This window comes from Onychostoma macrolepis, chromosome 03 (genome assembly GCF_012432095.1).
Source record: "Onychostoma macrolepis isolate SWU-2019 chromosome 03, ASM1243209v1, whole genome shotgun sequence".
Classification (NCBI taxonomy): Eukaryota; Metazoa; Chordata; class Actinopteri; order Cypriniformes; family Cyprinidae; genus Onychostoma; species Onychostoma macrolepis.
Genome location: NC_081157.1, coordinates 39,606,472 through 39,622,738, shown reverse-complemented (window position 1 = coordinate 39,622,738; position 16,267 = coordinate 39,606,472). Strand labels below are relative to the sequence as shown.

General features: G+C 37.2%; 1 protein-coding gene across 1 annotated transcript; it reads left to right on the top strand.

Annotated features, from left to right (window-relative positions):
• Positions 1-4,906: 4,906 nt before the first annotated feature.
• Positions 4,907-9,283, top strand: LOC131537999 (heat shock 70 kDa protein-like). The gene is given in 3 exon segments (XM_058771781.1): positions 4,907-5,057; positions 7,076-8,431; positions 8,434-9,283. Coding segments are annotated over 2 exon segments (1,929 nt in total). The 5' UTR covers positions 4,907-5,057; positions 7,076-7,098; the 3' UTR covers positions 9,030-9,283.
• Positions 9,284-16,267: the final 6,984 nt, after the last annotated feature.

Genomic DNA, 16,267 nt, shown 5'->3' with positions numbered 1-16,267 from the left:
ATACTAAGAAAATTATTTTTGGAATGAATTAATTTGCTTTGCTTTCCTGCATGTTTTTGAAAAAAATCTCACTTTCTCTCTGTCTTTGAGTCTTTCCCTCCAACCCCACTAACCCTGCCCTCCCATGCTGCCAGTCACAAGGATTCGTTCATGTTTCTTTCTCTTCGTGTCTGGTCAAGGATCGCATGTATATCGTCCAGTGAGTGGGCCTCCAGAGACCCATCAGACCTGCACCTGCATTACAAACTAACACAAAGATATCAGGAAGGAATCAGTGAAATCCCTGAAGAGCATCAGCAAGAACAAGTTTCTGCAAATAAAACATCAGTCCGCAACACAGGAGACGAGCGCTGCTGCAGTGGTGCTCTGAGGTTGAAGTTATGTGGTCTGTCTAACTGCTGTGTCTCTGATTCAAGTGTTTTATCTTTCTCTGCTATCACAAGGCTAGCTTGGTGGAAACTATTTTTTTTTCACTCAGCAGGTGCAACTTCAAACTGACACACAGAATAGTAAACTGTTATGATGAAATGTTCAGTAAATGACAAAGTTATGATGGGGAAAATCAATCATTTGATTGGGGAAATAAGTAAGATTTTTAATCATATTTTCATCAATGGTCTGAAAAAATCTGTAGTTTATTTGATGCCACAAAAGCATGGTACCAACTTACTTCATTTTAGACATTCATTTTTAAGTGTTAAGTGAATGGAAACTCACTGTCAGGGGCAACACCTATATACACTCATTGCCAAAAATATCGGCACCCTTGGTAAATATAATCAAAGAAGGCTGTGAAAATTAATCTGTATTGTTGATCCTTTTGATCTTTTATTTAAAAAATTCACAAAAATCTAACCTTTCATTGGATAATAAGAATTTACAATGGGGGGAAATATCATTATGAAATAAATGTTTTTCTCTAATACACATTGGCCACAATTAACGACACCTTTTTATTCAAGATTCTTTTTGAAATCTCCATTTGCCAGTTTAACAGCTCTAAATGTTCTCCTATAATGCCTGATGAGGTTAGAGAACACCTGACAAGAGATCAGAGACCATTCCTTCATCCAGAATCACTCCAGACCCTTTAGATTCCCAGCTCCATGATGGTGCTTCTTCTCTTCAGTTCACTCATTTTCTACAGGGTTCAGGTCAGAGGACTGGAATGGCCAGCAGAAGCTTGGTTTTGTGCTCAGTGACCCATTTTTGTGTTGTTTTTGAGGTTTGTGTTTGGATTATTGTACGGTTGATCCAAACATGGCCCATTATAAGATTTCTAACAGAGTCAGTCACTTATTGATTTTTTATCTGTTGGTATTTGATAGAATCCATGATGCCATGTGTCTAAACAAGATGTCCAGGACCTCCAGCAGAAATATAGGCCCACAACATCAAAAATACAGCAGTATATTTCATTGTACACATGGGGTACTTTTTATCCCTGTGTTCACCAAACCCATCTTGAGTGTTTGCTGCTAAAAAGCTCATTTTTTAGTTTCATCTGACCATAGAAGCCAGTCCCATTTGAAGTTCCAGTCGTGTCTGATAACTGAATATGCTGGAGTTTGTTTTTGGATGAATGAGGAGAATTTTTCTTGAAACCCTCCCAAACAACATGTGGTGATGTAGGTGCTGTTTGACAATTTTTTTTATGGTTTTCTGACCCCGAGACTCAACTATTTTCTGTAATTCTCCAGCTGTGGTCCTTGGAGAGTCTTTAGCCACTCATACTCTCCTTCTCACCGAGCATTAGGACGATATAGACACACGTCCTCTTCCAGGCAGATTCATAACATTATTTTGATTGTAAATTCTTAATTATTGCCCTGATGGTGGAAATGGGAATTTTCACTGCTCTAGCTCTTTTCTTAAAGCCACTTCACTAATTTGTGAAGCTGAATTATCTTTTGCTGCACATCAGAAATATATTCTTTGGTTTTTCTCATTGTGATGGATGATTAAGGGAATTTGGGCTTTGTTTTCCCTCCTATTTATGTTTCTGTGAAACAGGAAGCCATGGCTGGATAATTTCATGTTCATAATCACCCTGGAGTGCTCAAAATTGTGAATATGAATGGGAATATACTTCAGAGATATTTTACTCATAAGAATTTCTAGGGGTGCCAATAATTGTGTCCAACGTGTATTTGAGAAAAACATTTATTTCATAATGATATTTCCCCCCATTTTAAATTCTTAATTATACAATGAAAGGTTAGATTTTTGCGAATTTTTAAAATAAAAGATCAAAAGGATTAACAATGCAGATTCATTTTCACAGCCTTCTTTGATCATATTTACCAAGGGTGCCGATATTTTTGCCCATGACTGTATGTACACTTATATATTTTTATATTATATATAAATATATTTAATATATAAACATAACGTATTTTTCTTATACATAATAATAATAATAATATAATTCGTTACATTTATAGAGCGCTTTTCTGGGTACTCATAGTGCTTTACATGGAAGGGGGGAATTTCCTCAACCACCACCAGTGTGCAGCATCCACATATATATATATATATATATATATATATGCCATGGTCTGTCTGAATACTGGATTCTGATTGGCTGGCAGGTGTTGATTAAATTCGTTGAACCGCACAGGTAGTTCCAGGTCAGTTTAATCACGTTCTATATTAATGCCCTTCCTATAAACATTGGTAACCATAGTAACATACAGTTACAGTTGAATAGTAATACAGACATGTTAACATCTTTAATATGTGAATGCTGGGAAATGACCATGGCATCCGCTGCGCGTCGGGCGGTCCTTCGCCTCCACGTCGTGCATTCAAATCGTTTAATGCACAGCTAGCCATTGATTATCCCTTACATATATATACACGTTTGTTTTTGTGAAAAGTGGGGACATCCCATAGGCGTACTGGTTTTTATACTGTACAAACTGTATGTGCTATTGCCCTACACCAGTGGTTCTCACTTCCAGTCCTGGGGGCCCCCTTCTCTGCACATTTTGCATGTCTCCCTTACTTAACACACCTGATTGAGATCATCAGCTTGTTAGGAAAGAGATCCATGAACTGAACTAACGAGCTGATGATCTCAATCAGGTGTGTTAAGCAAGGGAGACATGCAAAATGTGCAGAGCAGGGGGCCCCCAGGACTGGAATTGAGAACCACTGCCCTACACCAACCCTACACCTAACCCTACCCCTTACAGGAGACTTTGTGCTATTGCAGATTTTCAATACACTCCATTCGGTGTGATTTATAAGCGTTTTGAAAAGTGGGGACATGGGGTAATGTCCTGAAAAGTCACCTTCACCCTTGTCATTATACAAAAACGCGCGCGCGCACACACACACGCACACACACAGGGATGTATGCATGCGTGTATGTGTATGTATATATGTGTGTGTGTGGATATACACTGTAAAAAGTGAAAGTTGACTTAACTTAAAAAAATTGAGGAAACCCGTTGCCTTCAAATTTTTAAGTAAATGATAATTTAAAAAAAATAAGTTAATTGAATTGTCAAGTTCACTTAACTTTTTTTTTTTTTAAATTATTATGTACTTAATAATTATGCATAACTTTCACAGTGTATGTATATATTGGCTTTAGATATAGATACCTCATCTGAACACCTCTCTAACACTAATTAACTGACTTCTTCGTATGGAACACACAATCCTTCACATAAGAGGTTTGATTAGGCCTAATAATAGTGGAATTAGACAATTCATCTAGAGTGCAACACCATCTGATGTGTTCAGACAAGGACCACAGGTGACTGTCCACCATGACCATGTCACTGCAAACGTGTTTGTTAGCATATGACTCATAAACGGACAAATGTTTAACACTTTAATATAAAGCTATCTTTATTTTTTTAATAGTATTCAAATTAAGTCAACTGTTTTGATGGTCTACTGTTCTTTAACTGTAATATTTTAACATTTATGAATTGGCCTCATGCACCTCCATTTTAAGTGTCTCACACTGACCAATATTTTTTTTCTAAGAAAAAGAGGAACAAGTGGAATTTATGCCAATCAAAACATATCCCTCCAGAGAAACATTTTGCATATTGAATAAATGAGGAGTCCTTGGCCAATTCGATACTGTTGTGTATATTTTCTGATAAAGTATCACATGAATTCTATTCTGGATATCTAAATACAGCTGTAATTACATTTAATACACATTTTCAATATGCAGATATTATTTAGAACACTTTGCTGATTAATAAAACGATGTAATCTGATTATTTAACAGGGATCATCCCCCCATTTAGTGAAAGTTGTAAAGCTTTACCTTGATTTTGAGGCCATTGATTCATTTCACAGCCCATAAGTTCTTTTAGTAGCTTTACATAAACTGTGCTTTTGTAATAACTTCATGGTAAAGACACATAGAATGTGTTATGTACCACAATTACTGAGCATTTAAGAAGGAATAGAAACGGTCTTCAGAGAAATGCAAAATAATGAAGGTAACTGAGCCCTCTATTGACAATAGAGCAGAATGATAGACCACAATAGACCACGATTTTAATTGACATACAGAAATAAATAATAAGCATTGGTTAATTGTTTATTTATCACTACAATCTTTACTTTTGCCTTGATATTCGAATACAATTTAAACAAGTTTCTACACGAGTAACAAGGACTTAACCTAGGAATATTAGCCTGTTTGTAGACCTGTTTGCTTTTAAAATACATTTCAACATCAAGGTGATAAATTAGCTAAAACTGTTAAATGTTCATGTTCAATTAAGAGGTTCACTATAATTTTATGATCTCAAGATCACAGAAAACTCCAGAAATAGCTAGAATCTATGCGATGACGCAGCTGTGTGGGTGGAGCCGTTCTGCTGTGCCGCGTTGTGATTGGTCGAACTCGCAGGCGCTTTCGAGAAACTTCAGCAGCGCAACACTGGACCGCATAAAACACGGCTGATTCCTTCAGTTCTCTGAATACTTCAGCAGAGGTCTGAATTACTGCGGAAAGAGCGAGACATCGAAGTGAACTATCCAAGCAAGAGCCACAGTTACCCTGACAGAATTCATACAAGGTAAGCTGAAAAATAATTAATACTACCACTGTTCGTTTGGAGTTACAATACTTATGCCACAAACTTGAAACGCTATAGCAGTCAGTACAGTAAATTGTACATTTATACAGTAAATTATGTTTTTCTTGTATGCATCTGTTTCACGATTAAGTGTCAGTAAATGTGATGAAGAGCCGCCTAACGAATCACTAATTAGAAGTTTATTTAAGTGTAGGGTGAATTGCCCTAAAGCGGGACAATTTTTTGCATTTCAGATTTTGTTAAATATTGCGATGTGTAGCCAAAACATTAAATCCACACCCAATACAATTTTAAAACCCCAGGATGTGTCCTAATCAAATCAAAAGAGAAAATGCAGATATACACATTCATAAAATAAATGATAGACATATTAGTGTTCTTAGTGCAAGTCGTCTGAGAAAATCTACAGCTTCCTAATGCGGGACACTGAAAAGTCTATGATAAAAGGCCAAAATCACCTTTATTCATGTGAAATAGTAAAATGCTCTTGGTTATGGATGGTTGAAACATGGATAATTAAACATCAGACAACTAATACAATATGATGCGTTGATGCATTTATTATAAAGAAATTAAGCAACTATTATCACATTTTATGTAGATAGAAAAGAGTTTAACACAGGCAGAATTTCTTGACTCTTCTCTAGTTTATTTTACTTGACGACAAACACATATAACAACAACAGCATAGCCTAGGCCTTTTTGAAGACACGATATAAAATCGTACAACTTCATAACAAAAAAGAAAAACAGTTTGAACAAGTTTTAGGCTAGATTCAACCTTGAGTCAGAATTCATGAACATGCTATGAACTGCAGTTAAAAACCTTTTAGATCATTTGTTTTCTGTTTTCTATTTCACTAAACAACAAAAACACATCATTATAACAGTCTTTTTTGAAAACCTTCAGCCTGCACAAACCTTAAGAACTACCTTAAAACAACAACAACAACCTTTTGGCAGAGGTTAACTCATTACATCTCTGAAAACAAGCAGTCTTTGCATGTCAAGACACCGTCATCATCTATAATGCCATTGTTCTCTGCAATCTGAAATACATGTCATTGAATTAATCATTAGATGCATAAAATAAAGTGGAATGGCTTTATTGGCTTTACAAACTGTATTTTCTATCCCCTCACCCTAACCCTACACTCAAACCTACCCCTCACACAAAACCTTCTGCTATTTTAGATTTTGTATTGCTTAATAACACCATGTTTGTCCCACAAACCAAGCCCCACCACACATTTTTGACTGACTAAAGTACTGTCCCACATTAGGCTAATGTCCCACTTTTCGAAACCACATTCCCTAAAGTGGGACACTAGGAAATTTGATATAAATCTAAAATATATAGTTTATACATGCAAAATTATACTATATTTTGATGGACAAACATTCCATAAGCACATTAGACCAAAAAGTAGCAGGACTGTTTTGTTTCAAATTAATTTATACTCCTTAATATCAAGTTTGTCAAAACTCTGTCACTGAACTTTGGGTGGTCTTCACACAATGTGCTTCCTGTCAGATGATTGCTCCGCCCTCAAATATGACTGGACACTTGAGAGGTCATGTGATTCTGAGCACATGACACCACAGCTTTGGATAACAAATAGTTTTACTGGCATTCATGTATTTATGGGGAGCTACAAACACTAGACCTTAGGTGTCCCACATTAGGCAGTGTCCCACTTTAAGGCAATTCACCCTATATTTAAGTGTGTATCATTATATTTAAGTTTGTTGTTGTTGTTATTATTATTAACAATAACAATTATATTAATAATAATAATTTCTTAATAATAATAATAATAATAAATAATTGTATTAATTATTTATTAATAATATTAATAATAATGAACATGCAAAAAAGATATTTACATAGAAACATTTATCTAAAGTTTAACTACAAAAATAACAGATTCAATGGTGAAAATGAGTGATTTTACATTGCAGTGATTTAGTTTTTTCTTTTTGCTTGTTGAATACAGGTAGACATAAAAAGAAATCAAACATGTCGTCAGCAAAAGGAGTTGCTATTGGGATTGACCTGGGCACCACCTACTCCTGTGTGGGGGTGTTTCAGCATGGAAAAGTGGAGATCATCGCCAATGACCAGGGAAACAGAACAACACCCAGCTATGTTGCCTTCACGGACACTGAGAGGCTCATTGGAGATGCAGCTAAAAACCAGGTGGCCATGAACCCCAACAACACTGTGTTTGACGCCAAGAGGCTGATCGGCAGAAAGTTTGATGACCCAGTTGTGCAGTCTGACATGAAGCACTGGTCTTTCCAAGTCGTCAGTGACGGCGGGAAGCCGAAAGTTCAAGTTGAATACAAAGGAGAAACCAAGACATTTTACCCTGAAGAGATTTCCTCTATGGTCCTGGTGAAGATGAAGGAGATTGCTGAAGCTTATCTGGGGCAGAAGGTGTCAAATGCAGTTATCACAGTTCCCGCCTACTTCAATGACTCCCAGAGGCAAGCGACTAAAGACGCTGGAGTAATCGCTGGACTGAATGTCCTGAGAATCATCAACGAGCCCACAGCTGCAGCCATTGCCTACGGCCTTGACAAAGGCAAAGCTTCAGAGCGCAACGTCCTGATCTTTGATCTGGGCGGAGGCACCTTTGATGTGTCCATCCTGACCATTGAAGATGGCATCTTTGAGGTGAAGGCCACAGCTGGAGACACTCATCTGGGTGGGGAGGACTTTGACAACCGCATGGTGAATCACTTTGTTGAAGAATTCAAGAGGAAGCACAAGAAGGACATCAGTCAGAACAAGAGGGCCCTGAGGAGGCTGCGGACAGCATGCGAGCGAGCCAAGCGGACCCTCTCTTCCAGCTCTCAGGCCAGCATCGAGATCGACTCACTGTACGAGGGCATCGACTTCTACACGTCCATCACCAGAGCGCGCTTTGAAGAGATGTGCTCAGACCTCTTCAGAGGAACGCTTGAGCCTGTGGAAAAAGCCCTGAGAGACGCCAAGATGGACAAGTCTCAGATTCACGACATTGTGTTGGTTGGAGGATCAACAAGAATCCCAAAAATCCAGAAGCTTCTGCAGGATTTCTTCAACGGCAGAGACTTGAACAAGAGCATCAACCCAGACGAGGCAGTGGCTTATGGTGCTGCGGTTCAAGCCGCCATCCTCATGGGAGACACATCTGGAAACGTCCAGGACCTGCTGCTGCTGGACGTGGCTCCACTGTCCCTGGGTATTGAAACCGCAGGTGGAGTCATGACGGCCCTCATCAAACGCAACACCACCATCCCCACCAAACAGACCCAGACCTTCACCACCTACTCAGACAACCAGCCCGGTGTCCTGATCCAGGTCTACGAGGAGAGAGGGCCATGACAAAAGACAACAACCTGCTGGGTAAATTTGAGCTGACAGGAATCCCACCTGCTCCACGTGGAGTCCCGCAGATCGAAGTGACCTTTGACGCCGATGCCAACGGAATCCTAAATGTGTCCGCTGTGGACAAAAGCACTGGAAAAGAGAACAAGATCACCATCACCAATGACAAGGGCAGACTGAGTAAAGAGGAGATTGAGAGGATGGTGCAGGAAGCAGACAAATACAAAACTGAAGATGATCAGCAAAGAGAGAAGATCGCTGCCAAAAACTCTCTGGAGTCTTACGCCTTCAACATGAAGAACAGCGTGGAAGATGAGAACCTGAAAGGAAAGATCAGTGAGGACGACAAGAAGAAAGTTATTGAGAAATGTAACGAGGCCGTCAGCTGGCTAGAAAACAACCAGCTGGCTGATAAGGAGGAGTATGAACATCAGCTGAAGGAGCTGGAGAAAGTCTGCAATCCAATCATCACTAAACTGTATCAGGGAGGGATGCCAGCTGGAGGCTGTGGAGCTCAATCACGTGGAGCATCAGGGGCCGGTGCTCAGGGGCCAACTATTGAAGAGGTGGATTAAAATACCTCAGGAATGGAATGGTTCAGGGACTGATAAAACTCTTTTCTCTTTGACTCTTTCTTTTTTTCTCTTTTCTTCTATCGTTGCACATTATATTAGTTCACTCCACTTTGCTACTGTTAACCTTGACATTACCTAGTTAACATGTTTTGACTTATTTTTTAAGATTTTTACATTATTTATCATTCATGTTTTTTACTGTTACATGTTGAATGTTGTGTTGGAACTGTAAATAAAATTGTTAATATTTTAAATTGTGTGGTTGTACTCTTTTTTTAAAAAAAAGTAACTTTTTTAAAAAGTTACATAAGATCTCTTTAAATAAAATAACAGTAAAGGTGGAATTTACAGTCAACTCTGAGGCATTATCCATATATTATGGGGTTTGTCACATTATAGATATAAGATTAATTGATATCAAAATGCCTACAGGCTTTAAAGACATATATTATATACAGTGGGTACGGAAAGTATTCAGACCCCCTTACATTTTTCACTCTTTGTTATATTGCAGCCATATGCTAAAATCATTCAAGTTCATTTTTTTTCCCCTCATTAATGTACACACAGCACCCCATATTGACAGAAAAACACAGAATTGTTGACATTTTTGCAGATTTATTAAAAAAGAAAAACTGGAATATCACATGGTCCTAAGTATTCAGACCCTTTGCTGTGACACTCATATATTTAACTCAGGTGCTGTCCATTTCTTCTGATCATCCTTGAGATGGTTCTACACCTTCATTTGAGTCCAGCTGTGTTTGATTATACTGATTGGACTTGATTAGGAAAGCCACACACCTGTCTATATAAGACCTTACAGCTCACAGTGCATGTCAGAGCAAGTGAGAATCATGAGGTCAAAGGAACTGCCTGAAGAGCTCAGAGACAGAATTGTGGCAAGGCACAGGTCTGGCCAAGGTTACAAAAAAATTTCTGCTGCACTTAAGGTTCCACAAGTGGCCTCCATAATCCTTAAATTGAAGACGTTTGGGACGACCAGAACCCTTCCTAGAGCTGGCCATCCGGCCAAACTGAGCTATCGGGGGAGAAGAGCCTTGGTGAGAGAGGTAAAGAAGAACCCAAAGATCACTGTGGCTGAGCTCCAGAGATGCAGTCGGAGATGGGAGAAAGTTGTAGAAAGTCAACCATCACTGCAGCCCTCCACCAGTCGGGGCTTTATGGCAGAGTGGCCCGACGGAAGCCTCTCCTCAGTGCAAGACACATGAAAGCCTGCATGGAGTTTGCTAAAAAACACCTGAAGGACTCTCTGGTCTGATGAGACCAAGATAGAACTTTTTGGCCTTAATTCTAAGCGGTATGTGTGGAGAAAACCAGGCACTGCTCATCACCTGTCCAATACAGTCCCAACAGTGAAGCATGGTGGTGGCAGGATCATGCTGTGGGGGTGTTTTTCAGCTGCAGGGACAGGACGACTGATTGCAATCGAGGGAAAGATGAATGCGGCCAAGTACAGGGATATTCTGGACGAAAACCTTCTCCAGAGTGCTCAGGACCTCAGACTGGGCCAAAGGTTTACCTTCCAACAAGACAATGACCCTAAGCACACAGCTAAAATAACAAAGGAGTGGCTTCACAACAACTCTGTGACTGTTCTTGAATGGCCCAGCCAGAGCCCTGACTTAAACCCAATTGAGCATCTCTGGAGAGACCTAAAAATGGCTGTCCACCAACGTTTACCATCCAACCTGACAGAACTGGAGAGGATCTGCAAGGAGGAATGGCAGAGGATCCCCAAATCCAGGTGTGAAAAACTTGTTGCATCTTTCCCAAAAAGACTCATGGCTGTATTAGATCAAAAGGGTGCTTCTACTAAATACTGAGCAAAGGGTCTGAATACTTAGGACCATGTGACATTTCAGTTTTTCTTTTTTAATAAATCTGCAAAAATGTCAACAATTCTGTGTTTTTCTGTCAATATGGGGGTGCTGTGTGTACATTAATGAGGGAAAAAAATGAACTTAAATGATTTTAGCAAATGGCTGCAATATAACAAAGAGTGAAAAATTTAAGGGGGTCTGAATACTTTCTGAACCCACTGTATATACACAGACATCAGTTTTGAGTTTAAGGTACAGCTTTTCTAATGACTTTAGGCCAAAATCCTTCTACACATTTATGCTGTAGTTGCTGACATAAGCAGCAGGGGTCAGCATGTCCTGACTGTAAAACACAACCGCAAATCCTTGGACCTCACATCTGCTGGAAGGCTTCTTAGCTGAACCCCGGCACGAGTACAGCAAAAAAGAGACTATGACATAATCTTCCTTGACTTTAGAAAAACGATACATCATCCAAACACCCTTCTAACACCAATTAACTGACTTCTTCATATGGGACACACAGTCCTTATTTACAAAAGATGTTTAATTACTAGTAGTAGAATTATGCAATACATCTAGGAGAGCAACACCATCTGGAGTTACTAAAAGGATATTGAATGTCAAATTGTAAAACACATTCCAAAGATGCACAAAAGTACATGAGATGACCCTTACTTTACCGCTCATATCTGATTTCACTGTAACAAATTTGATGGTCAATACATCCCAAAGATTAAAACAAGAGATTAAGATGAACCCACAGGTTTTTTTAGAGAAAAGGAGAGACATGGAAATATTGTGGCAAGGCATTTTTGATTGAGCATTACTTTTACTGAACCCAGAACATTCTTTTAATTGAACTGAAGCCATTAGTTTAGTCATCAGTAACACATTTGACCATCATTGTAACAGCTGCTGATTAATTATAATGAGCACTGATTTAAGATGCTGATTAGGGCAATTATATTGGCATCAGGCATGTGTCTCTGCTCGGACTGGAGCCAATAAGCCACATGTGCATGAATGTGAGCATTTCAGGAAGAGTGTGAGGCCACCATGTGTGAAAGTACAACATTTCAGGCCCTTTCCCTATTAAGTTTAAGCAGTGTCCCTGGCATGACAAGGATGGCCCTTTTGGACTGAAGCATGCCAATCAAAACATGCCCCACCACAGAAAATACAACCTCAAGAATGGAAGAACAATAAAAAAAAAAAAACCTCATCAAAACATGAGCGGGACAGTAAAGCAGATCCACATACATGTATAGCATGGACACATGATGTGCTAGTAAAATTTTAGCATAACAGATGTAATGGTTGTTACATCAAAGCAAATTTATACAGGTATTCATGATACAAATAGGTGATTTAGCAACATATAAAACCATGCAAATCATTTAGATAAATATTAATCTGAATTGGTAAACTAGTATTTTTCCAAAATGGCAGCTATGGGGCAAAGTGAGCCAAATGCTGTGGGGTAAATTGAGACAGCATATTAACTTACCCCACCATATATATATATATATATATATATATATATATATATATATATATATATATCTTTCCACCTATCGTCGCTAATGGCCAACAAACTCTCTGTTTAGTCTGTTTTTAGGACGGTTACAACTTTGGTGTTCTACATATTGTTTCAGAAATGCAAACAATTAAATATTGAAATTTAAACTTCATTTGGTTGGTTTTATGTTGTTAATGTTAACTTCATGAAAATCAATATGACTCTTTGTAAAAGGAAATTATTAAATTTATTTTTTCACATGGGTTTGAATCAGATTCAGTTAGATGGTCATTTTACACCCAGATGGTGCATTTTACCCACTGACTCGACTCGGGTCAACTTAGACATGGGAACACCATATTTTTTTTAGAACTCTTTGTCATAGATACATTCTGATCATTTAAAATTATAGGAATGCTTTTATTATGATAGGATAGATACTTTCATTGTACTTTTGCATCATTTTCCCTTGCTGTATCTTGAGGACCACATAAGTTAAAAAAAAAAAAAAAAAAAGGCTAATCTTACCCCACTCTCCCTATAAGTATTAGACATTTAATTTAATATTTTACAGCATAAATCTATATTATATACTAATAAACAACTCATTTAGAACATTTATATTATTTTTTGTAAACATTTATAGGCCTACTATTAATATGGTTTTAATAAAATATAAATATGATGTGTTATTACTAGTATCAAGACAAGTGATTATAATGGGAAATACATAATTAGGCTACAAGAATTAAAATGTGAAAAACTGCTAAATATTCTATGATTTACCTGCTGGCTTGCTGGAGCTTTGAATTCATGTTTGCAATGTTGAACTGCCTTGAGCAGCCTCCCTACGCTCTTTCTCTCTCTGGCTGTCATCTTTTTATTCTTTTCTTTTTTTTGTGAAGGCATTGTTTTTTATTGTTGTTGTTTTTTGTCTACAAAGTGTGCCAACAACAGCACATTTTGTGTTATTTATATTAGATCTGATCGGGTACAATCATTTTGATAAAAATAAAATAACATTTTTGTTGTTAACACTTTTAGAAGACCGAGAGCAAATCATTACCGACAGAAATACAAAAACAAACTACCAAATTAATAATTCAGCGAATCATCCACTGACTTTAATGTAGATTGCAGGGGTGTAGTTTACTCGCTACTGTAGTTAAATTACTTATCCACTGAAAAAGTAAAGTAAGGGATTACTGGTCATTTTTAGGTAATTTAATTACAGTTACTTATAAAGTACTTGCGTTACATACAGTAAATAATTTCAACAGTTCTAAAATCAATATTGAATTTTGAAATCTAAATTTACCATCTAAAGATAAAATTGAATGCAGCGTTTTTAACCCTCTGCGCGCCAGCGCGTTCACTTTCAGTTTTTCCTGATTCACAGAGAAACCTTAAATACTCAGATGAGACTAAAATCAATGGAATCTAAAAAGGGCCTACTTTTATTTGTGTACACTGACAATAACAACAAAACACTGTGCTTTTGCAAAATAAACAGGATGCATTTTCTGCTGTCTAGGTCTCTGTGAGCAACTTTCTACTCATCACAAACTCAGCGAATATTTGACACAGAGACATGAGAAATATGTCTATAGAAAGCTTGTGTGTTTACTTTTAAATGAACGAATTCAAATCGAAAACGAATATTCGATTATATAATCCATATGGAACTAAAGCAAGGTAGGCTACAGTCTTTCCCTTATATGAAGCTTGAAGTGTCTACTTTTAAATGAACGAATTCAAATCGAAAACGAATATTCTCTGATTATGTAATCGGTATAAAACTAAAGCGAGGTTCAGTCTTTCCCATATCTGAGCTCATTATATGCAGTCACCTGCGCGCAAACACCCTCATCTAGATACAAAAAATCGATTAAAAAAAAACAAACAAACAAACAAAAAATGCTATGAGGAATTAACCTCAGAAGAACAGCGCGATCTGACACGGTTTTATTCAGCAAAGAAGATCATTTATGTAATTTATTCTTACCTTACCTACATTAGTTAACGTGTGTAACCAAAGAAGGTTACATTTTTTATAAAAATGTTTAAGTATTACAGTTGTTTTAAAGCTAAAAGGCTAAACTATTCTATGTTTATCTCAAATTGAAAGAATAAAGAGTTGAATTTCTATTAAGGTTTATAGGGATTTTAAGATGTAGCCTAATTAGCGATTTGAATAATTAAGTTACTTATTGAGTAACTAAGTTACTTTTCAGACAGTAATTAGTAAAGTAATTTAAATATAATATTGATGATGTAATTAGTAATAGTAATTAATTACTTTTTGAAAGTAACTTACCCAACACTGACCAGCACTAACATAATATTAAAATATTTTTAAACTCATGACGACCTTTGCTATAATATATCACGTTTTACTGTAGGCTTATTTATTGTGGTAATTTTTGTCTAACGTGTAGAATTTATAGATAATCTGTTAAGGCAATAGATTTATATTACAACTGTGGCATGTTGTAGCTATTGTTTCTAAAGGCTGTTGTTTCTCATAACAAATGCAATATAGATTAATAAAAAAAGTCATTATTGGCCTGGCAATGATTAATAGGCTTATTATAACAGATGCTACAGTTAAGAACTATGGTACTTTTTCATGAGAGCAAGCCAATCGAGAGCCAATGGGTTCTAATGATGAGTGATGGAAAAACCTTCAGATAGTCCAATGATGGCATAGATTAAATCATTAAGAGCCTGATGAACTGTTAAGGAGTAAGAAATAAACAATATCACTATAAGAAAATGTTAAGTTAGATTGACTTCCCATGGCGTGTTGAATTAGAACATTCTGTCAAACTATAGCCTAAGTGTCTAAATAATATAAAATACATTATATATCGTATGTAAACAAGTAATTGTTAACTAGCCTATATTGCTTTATTGCAGTTACGTAATCAGCCAACTTTGCATGTGTCGTGGACACAAAAGATCATTTTACAAAAATAAAAAGGGGTGATGGGGGGAGGGATGGTGAGAGGGGCACCTCAGCCGATGAGGGCAGAGGGGCAGTGACTCTGTGACTCTAGCCACCGGGCCACCGCCCTGCACACGGCCCTGATGCTGAGCATTTCGGTCTTGAGAGAAATGCAAAATAATGAAGGTAACAGAGACCTCTGTTGACAATAGAACAGAATGACTGCAACAAAGTCTCCAATGTTCCAGAATCATCTCTAGCTTTATTGTAAATCAAAGACATACTAATTCCCACAGACTTACACATCAGTAAAACTTGTCTATACTTGTCTAGTGAAAACAAAAACAAAAAATACAATTACAAAATAAGAGAAATGAGGTACTGAAAAGCACAGCTATTCACCAAAATACTTCAGTTAGCCTATATTATCAATGGAATAGAATAAATGAGTTCATTATTAACTAAACAAAGATCCTCTTATTACATTTTTGTTTCTATCTAAGATTCAGTCATTCAATTGATTATCTGCAAAATTTAATTAAAACCACGATTTTAATTGACATACAGAAATAAATAATAAGCATTGGTTAATTGTTTATTTATCACTACAATCTTTACTTTTGCCTTGATATTCGAATACAATTTAAACAAGTTTCTACACGAGTAACAAGGACTTAACCTAGGAATATTAGCCTGTTTGTAGACCTGTTTGCTTTTAAAATACATTTCAACATCAAGGTGATAAATTAGCTAAAACTGTTAAATGTTCATGTTCAATTGAGAGGTTCACTATAATTTTATGATCTCAAGATCACAGAAAACTCCAGAAATAGCTAGAATCTATGCGATGACGCGGCTGTGTGGGTGGAGCCGTTCTGCTGTGCCGCGTTGTGATTGGTCGAACTCGCAGGCGCTTTCGAGAAAC